We start from the raw sequence: 18,287 nt of genomic DNA on the forward strand, positions 1-18,287 counted from the left end.
ATACTAATATTCAGGAATATCGTGCTCTTTGTTATCTTTAAATAGTTTTAAGGCTCAAAATAATGCTACTTGTCCCCCCTGAAAGCTAAACACAAGACAGAAAAGGTGTTTTACCGCCTGACGTTAATTTTATTAAACATAAACAGCATTTAAAGGACTCTTACTTTTAAGCAATTTTACTTTGCTTGATGTTCACAATGTTTATACTTGAACAGCCTAAATTGTTTTAGTTTTAAAACATTTGAGTTTCGTCAAAGTCTATGGACTAGTTAAAGAGTAGTCAAAAATAATTTCATTTTAGACATTACAGGATTTTAAAGATTGACTGAAAGGACAAAATATCTGTTTCAGGTGGTTTAAATCTCAAATTTCTAAATGTATTAGGTATAGCTAGCTTTAAAAAGTCTGAAGCTGTAGAACTGGAGTACCATTAATACTACTTTAATTACATTTATTTAGTTCAGTTTTTCTTGAAACAATTTAGTACAATAAAATATTTAGGAAAGGCAAAAGACAAAAATGGGAGAAAGACGTCTTTTTGATTTAGCTTTTTCAACAATAAAATTCAAAAGTTGAGAGTAAAGTCCAACATGTATTATGTAATATTACTAATGTTTTGAATTGCATTAAAAAAGCATCCTCCTCATATTTACTTTTTGTTGTACCTGCACTAATAATGAATATTTGACGTTGTTCTCAAATTACAATATGAGAACAAAGTGACATTTTCCGGTTTGCATTTTCCCCTGATGCACAGCCTGACTTTATGGTCATTTTGGAGGCTGTAGTTTGTAGTGCTGTTGTGATTAAGCGATTGTATCCAGACCAATAAATAGAAAGAAAAAGGCATAAAAAAACAGGAACACTTCTTTTTACTGGAAACTACATCCTCATCATTCCTTCATGAACGGTACAATTAATTACAGCTCTCTGTATTAGACAGCATTAGTTTTAGCTAGTTATACCTGCAGTAAACCAAGTGTAACCTCTGGAGTTTAAATGGGATTATCCTAAAACAGTGTAATGCTGACATTTATCAAACCCTCACTGTTCTTCAAGCAATGAAGAGTCCACAGCACTTTTGTTTACACTTTTAAAATCACAGTATTGATTTTAAACAACCCAACAGTCAATGGCAGAATACATGTAACACCTCTAAAGCAATTTATTAGAACAGGGATGTTTGCAGAGAAAGTTTCACCGTCATGTGGCTCAAACAGTCCTACAAGAAAACTGCTCCAGCCGTCTGTATCAGTGCATCACCAGCAAGTCTTTGCAGAGCACAGCATGTAAAGCTTTAAATTCACTCAATTGTGGTCATTATTCCCCCCAAATCCCACCCGCCCCAATGTGAAATATACCCGCTTCATTAAAAGTTCACTGGGAATGCTGACACAGGTGGCTAGAAGCACCGTTAGCTTACTTTACATTCTGTAGCTCATGATTGTTCCATGATGACAGCCGACATTTTCTTTCAGACAAATTATGCATTGGTGCTGCTGCACTAATAAAATAAAAATAAAAAAACAGCAAATATGGTTTACAGAAGGGGGAACACAATCTTCAGAGGGCTGGTGCTGATAAAACCAAGTGCTTGAGATCTGAAAGACGTTACAGATACTCTAATAGCAAGATATGTCCACGGTCTATTCATCATTCTCACCTAGATTTCAACAATCACTTCTCAAAAAACACGGGAACTCGCAGTCTACTGTCCGAGAATGGCAAGTTCATTGCAGAGGAATACTTAAAATCTAAGTAACTAGCTGTCAAATTCACACATTCAACCTCACACTTTGCTACACACACACTCACACAAGCACACACACGCATCCTTAACAAAACAAAAAAGTACAATATTTGCTTAGTGGTCCTGAAGTTAACGAGTAGCACAGTCTGTATGACCTACGAGGACCAGCCTAAAGATATACATTGGGCCCTGGGACACCCTGAAAACACAGGTAGCACATCTGGATCAGGAGATACAAAGCATTACTAACCACTGGTCCACCAAAAAAAGGCAAGCTATCAACAGAAAATAAAGAAATAAAGGAAAAGAGGCATTTACTTTCACTGCACGACAAGCAGAAAAATACCAAGCTTTAGTAGGAAGTCCTTCGCCTGCGCACCCATCCGGAATTTGTGCCTCGCAACGGGATGGGTAGTCAGGATCAGAGTAATTACACTTTAAATGCATGTTAAGCCATACTTCAGATATCTAGTACAAGTTTCCTATGTAGTGTAGTGCTACCACATCAGTGTGTATTACTGGGAGGAAAATGTCCAGTAGAGTACAAGTCTTCTCTAAAATGACCCCATAATACTGAGCTGAAGTCATGAGGGGGCTTTAAGGGGAAGAGATACACACACTTCAACCTAATCGCAGAAATGCATAAATTCAAGCAGCACAAAAAAATAAAATTAAAAAAAGAAATGAAGTATGCATAATCTCTGAAAAAAAGGGAAAAGAAGTATGAAAACATCCCTGCTTTCATGTTCCTAAATACAAAACTTCAGTGTAACAAGAGGTCCTTTTCCGCCATTTTTTTTGTCTTTTGTTCTCCTTTAAAACAGGTAAAATTTTAGTCCTCTGGTGGTGTGAGTGGTATGGGATGACAGTCTTTTTTTTGTCACTTAAAATCTTTTTTTTCTTCTTCTTCTGTTTTCTTATATACTTGAAGATGTGGTAAGCATGCAAGCCTCGTAGAGGAGGGACCCGGAAGGGCTGATGGGTGGGCTGGTGGTGGAGAGGAGCCTTTAGGCCAGAGCTGGGAAGGCCTCCGGATCGTCCACGTTGGGGACTGACACTCCACTAGCCTGATGAGACAGACAGATGAAAATAAACAGAGTTAACAGGACTTGTATTTAAGCTGCTGCTGCTATTCACAATGTTAGAGCTACACTCAACATTTCAGCGTCTTTCAGCTCCTTGTTTTGATTTTTTAGCCTGCAACTTTAATCTTTTGGTTCAGGTTCAATCCCCCTGTAGTGACCTCTTCTGAGTACTTAGTAGGGCTGCACGATTTATCGTTTAACCATTGCAACTGCGATGTCCGAGTGTGCAATAGTCACATCGCAGGAGTGAGGCAAATTAACTGAAACATGTTAAGCTTGTTCTTTATTGTTGCAAAACCAGTTTCTCATTTTCCTACAGGTGAAATCCGTCTGATATCACTTCAGTTCAACAGGTGGCCTGAGGCTGAGCGTGCCGTCAGGAAGTAGGAGACGGTGAGTTTTCATTTCAAAAAGTTATGGTCACCGGGCTAGTCACACCGATAAAACATAGAGTTGAACACCGTTATTTATTATAAAACATGGTGGGATGACCAAATAAGGAACACAACTGCCCACAAGTCTGTTTGTATTTATTTGTCAAAGAAACGTGTTGCTCCACCTGAACTCCACTTTTTTATAAGGTGTCAGTCGCACTGAACCATGTGTGGTAAAAGCAGCGCAGGGTTTTGTTGTTGAGACAATAGACTCTGAAGTCCTAAATAATATGAAATATGTATTAAATATCTCAGAACAAAAAGTTATCGCAAAGTTATTATTTTTTTTTTAACTACAAAACCTTTAAAAACAATTATTTTGCCAATTAACTGACTTATAGTCTATAAATAGGTAACAATCAGAATTTACGTCTCCCATATAAGTTAATGAGATTTAGGTTTTATTCATGTTACGTTTCGTCTCAGTCATTAATGCTTATTACGGTTATGTCCTTTTATTACAATGTCATTTCCACAAGTAAACTTCAGCTAACATAACAATAACTTGCACAGAGGCCATTACACGTGTCAACTTCACATTCAGACACTGCAGCTAAATTCAATTGTGAGTTAGCCCAGCATTTTTAACTGTGGAAGCCCTAAGTGGACATGCATCCATACATTTTATGTACCCCATTTTCAAGTCATAAGTAATTTTCAGTTGTTTTCTTCAGATCTCGACTTATTAGTCTCGTTAATTCGAGATAACAACGCTGCACCACCGTTAAGTCAGATGATCTTAACGTAATTACACTGTAAAAATAACTGTGTTGAAGGTTGTTGTAACCTTATGACACGACCGCACACATTAGCTTGTTGTCAATCATCTTGTGGATGTTTCCGTTTTAAAATGACTGGAAACATTTGGGGAATTGAAGGTTCAAAACTCAACAGAAAATTCAACACAGGTCTGTTTGAGTCATTTTAACCAGAACACGTTGCATATTATCCCTTAGAAGCAGTTTGACTGTAACACCGGCTTTTCACATTTATTTTAATTTTGTTAATTATTTCTTATCATAAACTCAGTATTCACACAGCTAAGCACTAAGCGCTGACATGAGGTCAGTGTGGGTGTAGCATCATGGAGCATGTGCTCACTGCTCTGTTATTTCAGGCATTGTGTTCCACTGCAGGTTTTCCGACTCAGTGCTTTTACAGCCCGTTCACAGCCACTGAGCTGGAGCTTTTGTCAGACACTAAACCGTCATTGTTGGCAGTGACAACAGCTTTTATTGTTACCTTTTCGGAGCGTCCTCCCCCGCGTGCCGTCCTGCTGCCTCCCCCACCGCGCCCCCCCCTGCCTCCACGCGCTCCCCCGCGCCCGCGGCCGGGGCGGCCCAGGTCTCCAAAGTTGATCTCCAGTTGGGATGTGATGTCGTTGGCTGGTTTGCGGAAGTGGTGGTCGCTGGAGTCGTCGGGGTTGGCCTGCTGGAAATGAACAAATCATTTTCAATATTGGATTTTACCACTCACTTTTCTCACAGACAGATTTTTAACACTGAATATTTTAATGGACCGTGTGGATGAGAGAGTGTGAGAGCTGCAGGCACCTTGTGGAACAGAGTGTGTGGTTCTGCTTCTGTCTCTGCGGCGTCGATCAAAGCTCCAGCAGGCCTCTGAAATTTGAAGACGGCACACAGTTGCATCAATATCATGTCAGGATGCACATCTAAAACAAAATGTGTTCTCTACAAAGACGTCAGCTTAAAAGATCTAAGATGTTTTATATAAATACATCAATGATGAAGGAAAAAAACAGTAAGGCCTGCAGGCAGTCGGCTTTCAAACAATGTGTGAGTCGCTGGCAGAGCTTCAGTAACCCACATGTATCAGACGACAGTGTCCTGCATTCACAACCTCAAATATAAAAATAGAACGGAAAGATTAATCAATGCTTAAACTGACTAAATTAATCTGCAACTGTTTTGATGACTGACGGTTGCATTTGTTTCAAACGTTCACAGCTTCAGAGTATTTCACATCACCATGCGCTCTGAGGAACTGCGATGTGAATCTTTTAGAATTTGTTTGATATATTCCAAACAAAATGATTATTATACTAACAGATAATAAAATGAATGCTAGTGCCACACTACCTGGCATGAGAGCACAGGTAGGTAGCTACCTCATTAAAATGCAGCAGATAGCATGTGTGTGGAGTCCAAACTGAGGTATATCAGAGGCACCACTGTCAGCCCTATATTTCTACAGAGTTTGCATAATGGGCACAAATAATTGAAAGTTTCATTTAATTTGATTATACCGTTCATTTAAATTAAGTTTAGACATGGATCTGAGATTCAAAACAGGAAGTGAAGGGTTAAATATACGGATACTTTTTTGGTGGCTGCCTTAATCAAACCTGCGTTGGTGCTGAAGTTTCTGACATTTAAAAGATATAATCTTCAAGATTTTCATCTAAATAAATGTTTGTTCAACAGTCAACAGTCTCTATCTATCGCCCAATGAGGTAACACAATGGTGATTGAGCCTATGGCCCACTGACGAAAGCCTTTGCATTTGCAGTATATAGTATTATTACAGACTGGGTGTCTGTGGCAACATTCGTGAAAAAAAAAAAATCACAAGCGTCGCCCAGTTAGTGACGTGTTTTCCATCACCCAGCAGTGGTTGGTCTGCCAGAGAGGGTAGGCGGAGCTAAGCGCAAGTCTCCGGTCTCTGCAAGTGTTGCGAGTAAACAGTAATCTACTATGGCTGAACAAACAAAGAAAAGATGGATGACTACAGATACAACTTCAACAAGAAGTGAAAATCCAAAGAAAAAGAAACAAACTCGACGCTCAGATGAAGCAAACAGTCTGAAAAGGAAAGCGGCCGTCAGCCAGGAAAATCAAGAGTTACAACCGGAGCCAACCGTGGACGTCACACATGCAACACTGTCTGGATATCGGTAAAGTGTGCTCCCGCAATTACTGTTTATCACCATAGGTGCCGCCAAAGGGAAGAAAACTGAGATATTCTAGATTACAACTTAAATCATTTTATATGTCCTGATTAGGGGTGGGACAAAATATCCATCAGCAATACATTGTCGTCCTGACTCCTGGCGCCAAATATTAATATATATATTTTTAATTTACAAATAAAAGCTGCTCTGAACAGATTTCCCTGCGATTATGACTCACTGCATCACTTTGTAACTCCTCGCGGTGGCTCTTATGACATGATTGAGGTTAACGTGAACGGGAAACAAATTGGCCGAAGAAGTTAATCAGATATCGTGATGTATGTTTTATGACTGTCTCGCAACATATCAATTATCGCTGTATCGTGGGCTACATATCCCACATGGTATTCCCACTCCTAGTCCTGATGTCTCCTGCTTTAATATAAAGAAATTAATTCAGTGCTTTGACAAACATTATGCTTTACATAGTTTTGTTTTAGACTGGTTTGAGTTGAACTTATCCGGTTCTAAAAGGACATTTCAACCGTGTGATGGATTTGAAACAGGGGTCTGTGCAGAGCTGGTGCAGACAGTGGCAGCAGGTAAAGTTAACAACATATCTCTGTGCAAGTTGGAGGGTAGAAAAGGTTTCTGTTTTCACCTCACTCACATCCTCGCTCTTGGACTTGTGGAGCACGTATCCCTTCTTCCACTGGCTGTCGGCTCCCTCGTTGGGCTTGCGGATGTTGAACTCCACCTTGGTGCGCTCTTTGTCCTGCATGGCCTTCCACTCGTCCAGGGTCATCTCTTTGGGGCCTTCGTTTTTCACTTCTTCAACCTCGTTTTCTCTGCAAAAGCAGCACACAACAATGTTGGACCTTAAACCTCCAAGTGCCAATCCTCTTAGCTCTAGACATGCTCTCTAATCCCGAGGCCAAAAGGTCAGAAACAATGTTGATCCCATTTGCAGCGAAGCTTTGTGACGAAAGTGCGCATTCAGAGGAACTGTTTGTGACACAGGAGAGCCCGATGACGTATAACTCCGCAGCTTCCAACTACTTCACGTTAAACAGATGAGATTACTCGTCCCAACATGCAGACATCAGCTGACACCTGAACATGTGACAGGAAATGGATACTGACTTGTTCTCAGAGCCGGCAGGTGCATTTTCCTCTCCCTCTGGGGTCGTCTCAGGAGCAGCAGTCTGTTCAGCCTCACTGGAAACAAAGATACAATCACCTGGTCAATACTGAAACATTATCTCTCAGCCAGCTCACAAACGCACAACAACACTGTCTGTTGCAGCCATTATATCTAATGCTATAACACACTTAATAGAATAAGAAGCTAAATGTAATTTCAGAGAACATACACCCGACACGACGGTAAATAAAGCTCCGTTTGGACAGGAGGACTAAGGATATGTTATAAAGCCCACACACAGCAGCAAACATCAGCTGTGCGTCAGTTAAGTGCGGCTCTTTTAAACTCACCTCACTTCCTCCTTCACGGTGCCCCAGTTGTTTGAGCCGCTGCCGCCGCGCTTCTCCTCGCTCTTCTGATTGCTGAGGTGAACAGAAAGGAAAAACACAAACGCTGATGAACGTGCTCTAAAAGATTTTGCATTAAATGGTAAATCCTATCAGGTTGAGACTCTCACTGAGCATCCACCAACATCTGAGTGAAGATAAATGTTAATAACTACTAGAAAACATCACATTTTGATTGACATCTCCCTCAATGTGCAGACACGTCACGTGACAATTAGGAAGTGCAGCCATAAACATTATGTTGAGAGGAGGAAGCAGAAGTCCTGCCATCTGAAAATATATATTTCAATTGGTCACTGCATGGTGAGGTTACTAATGCTTTGTTATGCTTATTACAGTTAGCATACGCATGCAACGTTAGCTGAGACGCCCCTATTTGTTGTGAAAGCTGTGAATCAAATGCTAAATGATAGAATGCTAAATCATAATTTCATCGTTGTAGCAATAAACACGTTGCAGAAGTCTTAATTAGAGCAGTAAATGACAAAATAATTCATGTTTTCTCACTTAGCGTGCGAAAATGTGAACTAGTGGAAGGAGCCCTGAGTGTAACGGCCACGTTTTAATACGACCAGCTACCCTCAGATTAACTGGTGTCAGTCTACTTGTGAAAAACAAAAAACTTTGGATTCAATGTGGATTAGGGGGGACATGTTGCAAACACAGGTACTGTGTAAAACACCCAGAACAGCAGATAGCTACACAGAGAAACTATGGCTGTGTTCGAAATCACATAGCAAACTCTTTAGCTGTAGCGCCCCCTTCTGCTGGAATGCTGCTGCCGTATGCCATTTCAACTGCCGCTGTGACGTTCCAGCGCTTTGCATTGTGGGATACAGCAGACTGGTCAGATGCACACTGCAGATTATTTCCGAATCAGTACGACATCCGGATATTTTTGGTGTACTACACATTTTGCTTTTGTTTGCATACTACTTACTACATTCTGGCCAAATCAGTGCGTACTGCTCGTACAGTGTACGACTTTGAACACAGCTTTAGAGCTATAGCTAACATGCACTCTTTATTTATATATAACTCTTTTGCATCGTGTATTTAACTTTATTCTGGTAATTATATTTAATTCTGGCATTCATATTTAAAGCACCATAGATCCACTTCTCAGCATTTCATCTTTATCTTCTGTCTTACTTATTGTATACATAATGCCCATAATGACATTTTTCTATTTTTATGCCATACATTTGTCCCTGCTTCTCTCTGCATCAGAGCAACTGTAACGCTTGAATTTCCCCCCCGGGGATTAATAAAGTATTTCTGATTCTGAACCTTCATATGGTTATTGCAGTACTGAACAATGTAAACACACATCGCAGAGTATTGTGCAGGCTCAACTCCTGCCACAGAAAAACAGACAACCGAGGTCGACCAACCACCGTGGCCATCAATAATCATCCACAGTGGATGCTTAGTGGTCATAGCTAAGCCATGTGACTGTTCTTATGACTGCTTCACAGGATATGAATATATAAATATATCCAATCCAAACCCATTATTACTGAAGTTTACAGAATCCTGAATTTTCTAATAATTTTTAGATGCTTACTTTTGTGAACACAAGACTATGAATGACAGTCAGAAGGTTTTTGTGGATTTTGGTTTCTGTTGGCTTTTAAGCCCACAATGAACAGTGACTCTGAACAAACAAACCCTGAGCTCAGGTCTGTAGTCAGAAGGAGCTTAGTGTTCACCTGGACAGAGAAAGAGGAGAGTGCTGATCCTAATCTGAGACGCACTTGAGGAAAACAACACTTTCTAAGGTTCAGGCTTTAACAGTGCATTTTTTGGTATTTAAGAGCTCAATAAAGGTATGTACTGATAATAAACAATGAGGACACAACGATGGCATTCATAATTATGGTCCCGGTTCAGGACTGACTCACGTTTTGTCACTGCCGCTGTGTCTGTCAAAGTCTCGTTTCCCGCGGGAGTCGAAGCCGTCTCCTCGGCCCATGCCCCGTCCTCTTCCACCACGTCCACCCCGGCCGCCACCACGCCCTCTCGGGGGCCTGTCTCCAGAGGGCCTGAGGGACACAAACACACAGAATTTTATGTAACATGACCTTAGAGGAGTGATCTGAACTTACTTTTCATTTGACACACACAGTGCAAAAAACCCCAGACATGTACGGATGACTGTACTGCGAGGTCAAGTTTAAGTGAACTAACCTTGCCCCCCCAGCGGTTCTGTGATCACACCAGACAGCCTTCAGATAATCAGCATGTTTTAAATCAATTTATCATCCTTTATCACAGCCACTCACTTGTCTGCAGAGAACTCTCCACCTCCCTCAGGCTTGTCCTCAGCCGGCTTCTCAAAGCGGCGCTCGCGGGGAGGTCTCCGGTCCGGCCTCTTGTCTCCAGGTCGCCCTTCACCCTGACCACCCTGGTGCTGGGAGCCAGGCTGACCCTGCTGGTCTGGTCTCCGGCCCACCCGCCTGATACCTGACGAACACAAGAGCACACATAAACAAAGTCAGACATGCAGAATACGTCATTCTACTTATGCATTTATTTCTTCATGTAGTCGTTTGACTATCTACACATATTTGCAGGAACATGCTCCTTGTCATGCAAAGTAACTATTTAAGCTCCTGTTTGTGTGCCTGCTCTCTGACCCCCTGTAACTACTGTCCTACAGCTAACAGAGGGCCTCTCTTTCATTAACTCGGTGCTGTTGTTTCTGAACGCGGCTTTGGACGAGAAAAGAAAGAAGTATTGACTCAGGGAGATATCATCAAACCAAACAAAGAGTCGTCTGTCTAGTTTTCTCAGTATCCGGGTAAATATTTTGCGCATTTGCTTTGCAAAGCCTGCAGCTGCTGACAGAGCTGCGCAGACAGCACGAAGCATCCTCCAGCAGCACACAGTAACCAACACCAACACTGACACTAACAGTGCTCCTTCCTGTGATGCGGCTGCTGCTGCTGCTGCTGCTGCTGGAGGAGGAGGAAACCATCTCTGCGACACAGGACGAGCAGGTGTATTCACCTGAGCTCAGTGTTGTCCCTGTGCAGACTCTCCTCTTGTTGTCCTCGGTGTGCGCGTGACCTCACGCTGTGTTTGGCTCTCAGCAGCGGCTAACGGAGCTAACGGATGCTGCACATGAAGCGATAAAACACGAAAATAAACACTGAGAGCAGAGAAAGAGAGAGGAGGTGAAGCTGTTACCTTCTTTCTTCAGGGGGACAGGAGCCTGGGACTCCTCCTTCTTGTCCAGCAGCGGGTTCTTTCTGTCCTTCTGTGACTCCTTCTTCGGCTGCTTGGCGGCTTGAGCGGCGGTCTTGGTGGACCCAGCGGCGGCCCCCTCCTTCTTCTTGTTTTCAGCAGCTTTCAGGATCTCGAACGGGTCGGACTCGTCGTCTAATAACTGGTCGAACCGGTTGGTTACGACGCAGCCGAAGCCTTCTTGCAGGTGTCCGGGCATGATGGCGCCCCTTCAGCGGGATTCACCTCCGATTCTACGAGGCTTGATGCGAACAATTCGCTGGATGCTGCCACAAGATGGCTGGGAGAGCTGCCCCTTCTCTTCCGGTGCGAGCTCCATCCGGGACATCGAGCCGCGCGGCGCGCACCAATCTGAACACACTGCAATGTTTTTATTTACATTATGTAAGGATGTGCTTTCATGTCCTCACAGAATAATCCGGGTTTTACTTTCTGACAGGATCTGTCTGTCAGGGAAGCTGTTAATACTGTGATATTAGTAACATGGAGGCTAAAAACAAGCTTCTGTTGTGTTAAAGGTAAATTATCCAGTACAGAACAAAAACACAACCGTATCAGTCAATCCGACTTCATGTGCATAGCAGAATAATTTTATACAATTTAGCGCAACACACACATATATAAAGCGACAAAATGGTCATGATTGTGTGATTTATAAGGCACTAAATAATTGCAGCATTTAATAAAGACAAAAACAGGACGTGAGGACATGCTATCAGCAAATTCTATCAACTTCGTGCTTGCAATGCAAAATCAGCAAAGAGATGAGAGGTACGGCTTTGTCCACAGGGGCTGCCAAAATCAGTTTTCCTCACAGGAGCTTTAATGCAACGAAACACCTAAAACACAAAGTGTAATAGATGATTGAACTATTAGCCCATATAAAAAAAACAGCTCAACTAAATGTAAAATGTAATAAATCATAAAACAGATTAAAAAAAGTAAAGCTTAATAAAAGCTTTACTGAAAAGGTAGATCATGAACAACATGTCCATGCATTATTTTTTAATTCTACAGTCAAACACCGATGTCTTTATTTGTTTACAGTGGATGAGTGAACTCTACATGGAGGCAGTTGTTGCTATTAAAAGCTGTGTGTGTGCAGCTGTGACTCCACGCTGCGGTTACAGACACGCGTATCATGAGATTAAGTGGGATTTGTCGGTTTATAAAAAGCAGCAAATGGTGTGTTTAGGGCTAGCAGGGTCACGCTGAGCAACAGCTGGTGGAAACATATCTGACAAGTCTGCACTCATGCAGGAGCTCTGCAGCAGAGTGAGGAAGATGTCTCACTGCTGGAGGAAACACTCGGGCTCTTCTTCATGTAACTTGAGGCCTGACTCGTCCTGGACTCGTGTCAATAATGAAAAGCCTTTTCAGGATCTGCCGAGGGTTAAGTTACTTGACTAAACATGCGTCTGATGTGGCCTTTAAAAGGATTCTTAGGGATGATTTACACTCTGTGCTCTCTCTGTTCTTCTCTTTGATGTCAGGTGTGCAAAGATGACCTGAAATCAATACAAACTGTCAGTTATTGAATTAAATCTTTATTTGAAATCAGACTAAAACAGGATAATAATGACACTTGACAAAGGACTGCAGATGGATTTAAAAAGATTTTTATTTAATGTAAAGATGATAGATGATGATAATGATATATGGGGCGTGTCTTTGAGTCCAGTATATATCACCAGTTAAGAGAATTTTATGTACTCAAGATGTCACATTTGTCTCAAAGGACTTCATAATAATGTTTCTAATAAAGCTGAATTTCTCTATAAAATAACATCAACGTAAAGGGCACTTAAATTGAGAAATAGTAAATGTTAAAAGTGGATTTGACATTAAATATTTTCTAAAGTGACTCCTTACTCTGCTGCACATTTGACAGGGTGCTACAGGAGTTTTCACAGAGCAGACAGCAGCTTGTTTTGCTTGATACACTGTAGTATTCCCATGACTAAAGTACTACTAAATCTACAGTATTTAATTATATCAACTTAAAAACTTAGAATCAATGTCCAGAATAACCAAATTATCTTGAATATATTCAAAATAAAAATAAAAAACCCTACAGATTCATGTATTCTTAAGAACACATAATAAAATTCATTATTAATTCTAAAATAATAATAATAATAATGAAGTGAATCTATCAGGGTTTTTTTTCACAGAATTACACTGATGTAGGAATAATACTACCAGCTGGTGGTAGTGATGGTGGTGGGTCAGTGGCCTCTGGAAACCAGAGCATAAACAAACAGCTCATTAAAGTCGGTAAGGTTAGAAGCTTGTTGTAGAAGAAACATGATACAGGTGTCAGGTGAAGACAGCAGGCAGCAGTTTCTACGTCACAACAAAACAGCAGCAACAAAAAAACTGGGACGGCTTCTGATCTTACATCAATTTAACGAACCTTACTTTACAGCTTATAAAAAATGTAGTTGGGATTCAATATTATCTTAAATAGGAAAATAAAGTCAGCTGAGTATTTATGCAGAAATGATGATAGAAAAGAAACAGCTCATTGTTACAACCAGGAAAAAGAGAAGCAGCACTTTTATTGTTCTTCATCACAGATTGCACGTGGTCCATTAACAAAACTTTCCATTATGAAAGCATCTCTTCTCCTCTTCATCACTAAGGGGCGTCACTGAGCTTCATTGTCAGAGTTTCTCTCACTGAGTTTCCTTCTGACTTCTTTCTCAAGTTCAAGAAGTTTAGAAAAGAGGAGCTCAGATGTTTCTTCATCGATATCCATCTGAAACATGAACAAAGCAGAACAGAACATCTGAATGTATTACATATAAATAAAGTCTCTGAAGCAAATGATCACAGTTCATAGTTTAAACTGTGTTTTTCCAGGTTTCCCTGCTTGATTTAAACTGATCCTACAACATTCACCCTTAACAGCCAATGGGAGTTCTGCAGATTGCTAGTGTTAACTTTGTTTGTAGTAAAGCAAAACTGACAGCTGTAATGGAGCAACACAAAGTATTTTTAGTTGTTACCATGTACCGTAAATTCCAGAATATAAGACACAGTCTGTTTTTGGGAGTATCACAGAGGAAAAATACGTTTTCTATAGATATTTATTAATAAAACTGTGTAAAAAGTTATTTCAATTTATTTTCCATTGAAGCACATTCAAAACACACAAATTACAGCCTACCATCTGTTTTTACCATGTGGAGTGTGCAGTCCTGCTAGCTCGCAGTGCGGTAGTTGAGCTCAGCCTACAGTAACGTCAGTAAAGTCATTCTGTTTGCATCTTTGCATTGACTTTATCCGTAATCACAACATTAAAAAAATGTCCTTCCCTTTTGGTCTGAACCCACCATGAGATTTAGTCTAACATCAGTGATCTCCAGTTCCTCACCTGTCGCGGATGAGTGTAGTTTGTTCCAAGTCCTGAAGTTAAACTGTGATACTTTGCTCTTGGGTCCAGAGACTCTGGACCTTGAAGGAACAACCAGTGCTGTGAAAACAGAGCAGGACTTCAGATTAACAGAGAGTGCATCACAGAGACATGACTTCTTGCAGTATTTTTACATGGATGACAACAGAGCAGGTTGATTACATACCAGAGCCTCTGCGCCGTTGTGCGGTGTGAGTGTGAATGTGTTGGTGAAGATCCTAACCTATTAAAATGAATGAGAAAAAAAAAGCTCTTTCACAGCTCTGATCCTGTTTAGATGAGTAGAATATGATCTGTCATCACTCACCAGCCACATGATGGGCATGATGAGAGTCCAGAAGAAGGAAGGGAGGATGCCGTAGGTCAGATTAGTCATCACTAGACCTGGACAGATGACGGAGGAGAACAAACCCTGACACAAACAGAAGAAAACTGTTAGTAAACAACAAAGAAATGTTTAATTAAAAGGTATGTTGCTGTTCTGACTCTCTCTTATTAACTGGTATAATAGATACAGTAGATCTAGTTTAAAACGTTAAATAAAGAAAGTTGTATTAAGGGAATCTGGCATGAGTAAAGACTGCTTTATGGTCTTACCTGGCCTGGAAGCAACAGTATATGTTGTGTGTGTGATGTGCAGGTTCTGTGGCGGACGTACCAGGCTGTTCTTGTGTCTGTTGAGTGCCACACTGAGCATGTCTGAAGCGTACTTGGAGGAGCTGTAGGGCTCTGTCCCATTCCTGTGCTGCATGTCGTCCATACTGAAAGCCGAGCGGCGGGCATTACTCGAGGAGGTCCATACGACTCTGGAGGAGTGACTCGCCTGACATAGCAGAGGCTCCAGCTCCCTGATCTAGACCACAGAGACAAGGAGAGAACTGTTTCCCCAAGGTAATGATGACAGGGGTTACATACCTTGTAAGACATCATAAAAGAAGCTGCCTAGTTATAATCAGTATACTATCTACATGTATGTTCATTAACATGTTAGATAATATACGAGGACTATATTCTCATCTGTAATATTAAATGTGTATAGGTGGTCTGTGATGTACCAGAAGAAAGTGGCCAAAGAGGTTTGTGGCAAAAACTTCCTGGAGACCGTCAGAGTTGAGGCGGTCCTGTTGAGTCAAGAGACCCTCTCCTGTCGCAAACATGTTGACCACATTGCTGTAGAGAGAGAGGGGACACTATTACAGCAGGGATGCACTGGTGTACAGCCATTAAGCTATCAACCAATATAAAATTAAAATAACAAGTAGACAAAAAGCTAACCAATTCAGAAACTAGGTTTGGAGTTTCACCTGGAGAACAGACCCTTAAAAAAAGCTTTGACGTCCACTTGTGGATTGGGCATAATTCCTGCATTTAGATACAGGAAGTCAACTCTGCTGTACCTGTAGGAAAACACAAACATGCATCAGTATCAATCACTTATTTATATTGAATAGTTCAGCTGAGGATACAGCATGAGGAGAAAAAGAAGCTCTTAAAAGCAGTACATCAACAGTGTCATCATGACGTGACTGTGTATATTGTAATCAGTACCTGGCCTTGACCTCCTGAGCAGCGGTCAGCACTGACTGCACAGAGCCCACATCCAGCTGCAGCAGGTCCACACGGGCGTCTGCGTGAGAGGTCAGGAGGGCGGAGCGGGCAGCCTCGGCTCGCTGCATGTTTCTGCAGGCCAGACACAGCCGGAGTGATTTGTCCTCAGTCAGCAGCCTCTCACACAGGGCCAGGCCGATACCGCTGTACGAAGAGACAGATGGCAGACAAACACAGGCATGTAAACACACTTCAACCAAGGAGCTGTGTGATCACACAGACTTATTGACTAAATCAACTTGTAAATACAGAAGACTATCTTAGTGTGAAAGTTAGAGAGGAAATTATAAAAGCAGATTAGAGTTTGTTTGCAGACTTAAGCTCAGTACTTTTATTATCAAGTAATCAAACATACTTTATTTAATTTTAATATATTTTATTGCTGTGGCCTTCTCTGCAATGTTTTAATTGTATTTACCTACGTTAGCCATTTTTTTCTACTGCAAAATCATAAAAGATTAGAGGGAAATCAGCTTGTAAACATTCTCACAGCTCGGACGTATTACAGTCAGATTATCACAGACTTTGAAGCGCTTAAACTCTCAGCAGAATGAAAACTGTCCCTCAGAGAGACACAAGCAAACACAAGTTTTCAGTGTTATATCTCGCGAGAGGTGTTCCACCTAACGACATGACAACCGTTTACCGTTAACGATAAAAACGCAGTTTTAGTACTCACCTGTTCGCACCGGTTACAATGACAACTTTCTCCATGTCTGACCGGAGCTAGCAGCGGCCGTTAATGAAAACAGGACCAGTACAAGGTCTGAAACCAGTTATGGGTTCTCTCTAACTGGAAATGTACAACCCATCGTCCCATTCCACTGAGAAACATCAGCCTATGTGCTCGGGCAGATACGTGGTGTGATTGGATGTCAGCAAACAGCTGGCCAATCAGCTTCAACTACGGAAGAGGACGAGGGTAAATGTTTAGAGAGCGCAACTATTGAAAGAGTCGCTTCTGAAATCTCTACTAGATATGTCTAATAACGCCAGTCTGTCTAGAAAAAGACAAAGTGTGTTATTGAGTGGTTAATATATTTTGTTTTAACAGGCGTCTTTAGTTTGACAGCTGGTAAAAATACGACTATTCAACAACGTAAAGCAGGGGTGGCCAACCCTGTTCCTGGAGAGCTACCTTCCTGCATGTTTTAGATTTCTCCGTACTCCCATCTGATTCGAATGATCTGCTCGTTATCGACCAACTGAAGCGTCTCAGGGAGTTGTCTCAGAGCAGGGCTGGCCATCCCTGATGTAAAGTCTAAAGGACATAAACATGTTAGAATAAACATGTAATATCTTGATTTTCAGGGGTCTTGGCAGCGTAACTATTTAACAATGACATTTTTTTCCCCAAATGACATATAAACATGTTTATAAGATGTGTAGTGAATATTAATTATTTATTTTCAGGAGTCTTTTGTTTAGCAGCAATTAAAACGGCAGCTATTTAGTAGTGCTAACTTTTTTGTTACTACAAAAAGATGTAAAGATGTTTATTAAATATGCTGGGGTTTTTTTATTTGCAGGGTTGTTTAGATTGACAGCTATTAAAAATGCAACTTTTCATTAATTTACAGATCGTATGTTTTTGCAAAGGGACCCAAATTTGTTAAAATATAAAGGGAATATTAACATTAATTTACAGGGGTCTTTGATATGACAGTTATTAAAACCATAATTTAAAATATATATTGAATATCACATTTTCTTTAATTTCAGCTCATACTAATATAGCAATGTACATATAATATATATCTGAAAAAGGACAGACAAAGGATAAACATTTGTATAAAATATGTAGTGAATATTCATTTTACGTATTTACAGGGGTCTTTGGTTTGACAACCATTAAAAAGTCTAAAAAACTATTCAACATTGTACAGTTCAGTAATATCTGCAAAAAGGACATCAACATGTTTATAAAACATTTCAGTGAACTGCTGCAGCACCTTTCTCTCCAATCACGATCATGTTGTTTGTTCATCTTAGAGTTCAAAAGCATAAATATAGACATTCATAAAAGTAAAAACATAGCTATTGACATTCTCTAATAAATGTGCACTAGAGTTAGATTTAATAATGGAAAAGACATACCAAAAATATTCATTATTGTGTTTCAAATCCGTGGATTACCATGTAGTACTGTATAAATAGACATGACATAGGAAATAAAAGGGATTTAATAAATATACAGGGGTGTAAATAATGCTAATTTGCATGACATCTACAATATAAGGCTCTGTTCAAGTGTATAGCTTCTCCACATATCTTACTATTT

At 40.7% G+C, this 18,287-nt stretch overlaps 2 protein-coding genes across 5 annotated transcripts; both read right to left on the reverse strand.

The window, feature by feature from the left end:
• Positions 1–1,440: 1,440 nt before the first annotated feature.
• Positions 1,441–11,288, reverse strand: LOC138611093 (SERPINE1 mRNA-binding protein 1-like). 4 transcript variants are annotated; one of them, XM_069684011.1, is made up of 9 exons: positions 10,924–11,288; positions 10,017–10,197; positions 9,636–9,776; positions 7,675–7,746; positions 7,324–7,398; positions 6,851–7,028; positions 4,823–4,888; positions 4,512–4,697; positions 1,441–2,817 (listed from the first exon to the last, which is right to left on the reverse strand). In XM_069684011.1, the coding sequence occupies exons 1-9, from the start codon at positions 11,177–11,179 to the stop codon at positions 2,758–2,760; spliced, it is 1,215 nt and encodes a 404-aa protein (XP_069540112.1). In that variant the 5' UTR covers positions 11,180–11,288; the 3' UTR covers positions 1,441–2,757. The 4 variants fall into 4 exon arrangements, with proteins under 4 accessions (XP_069540112.1, XP_069540111.1, XP_069540110.1 ...); XM_069684010.1 differs by having other exon boundaries at positions 4,512–4,700; XM_069684009.1 differs by having other exon boundaries at positions 6,842–7,028.
• A 1,859-nt stretch (positions 11,289–13,147) lies between these two features.
• On the reverse strand, positions 13,148–16,744 carry LOC138611095 (3-keto-steroid reductase/17-beta-hydroxysteroid dehydrogenase 7-like). The gene is made up of 9 exons (XM_069684012.1): positions 16,686–16,744; positions 15,947–16,150; positions 15,703–15,795; positions 15,454–15,568; positions 15,057–15,251; positions 14,706–14,810; positions 14,565–14,621; positions 14,360–14,458; positions 13,148–13,741 (listed from the first exon to the last, which is right to left on the reverse strand). The coding sequence occupies exons 1-9, from the start codon at positions 16,718–16,720 to the stop codon at positions 13,631–13,633; spliced, it is 1,014 nt and encodes a 337-aa protein (XP_069540113.1). The 5' UTR covers positions 16,721–16,744; the 3' UTR covers positions 13,148–13,630.
• Positions 16,745–18,287: the final 1,543 nt, after the last annotated feature.

This window comes from Semicossyphus pulcher, unplaced genomic scaffold (assembly GCF_022749685.1).
Source record: "Semicossyphus pulcher isolate SPU_LCO1_2020_fin unplaced genomic scaffold, fSemPul1.0.p SCAF_7, whole genome shotgun sequence".
Classification (NCBI taxonomy): Eukaryota; Metazoa; Chordata; class Actinopteri; order Labriformes; family Labridae; genus Semicossyphus; species Semicossyphus pulcher.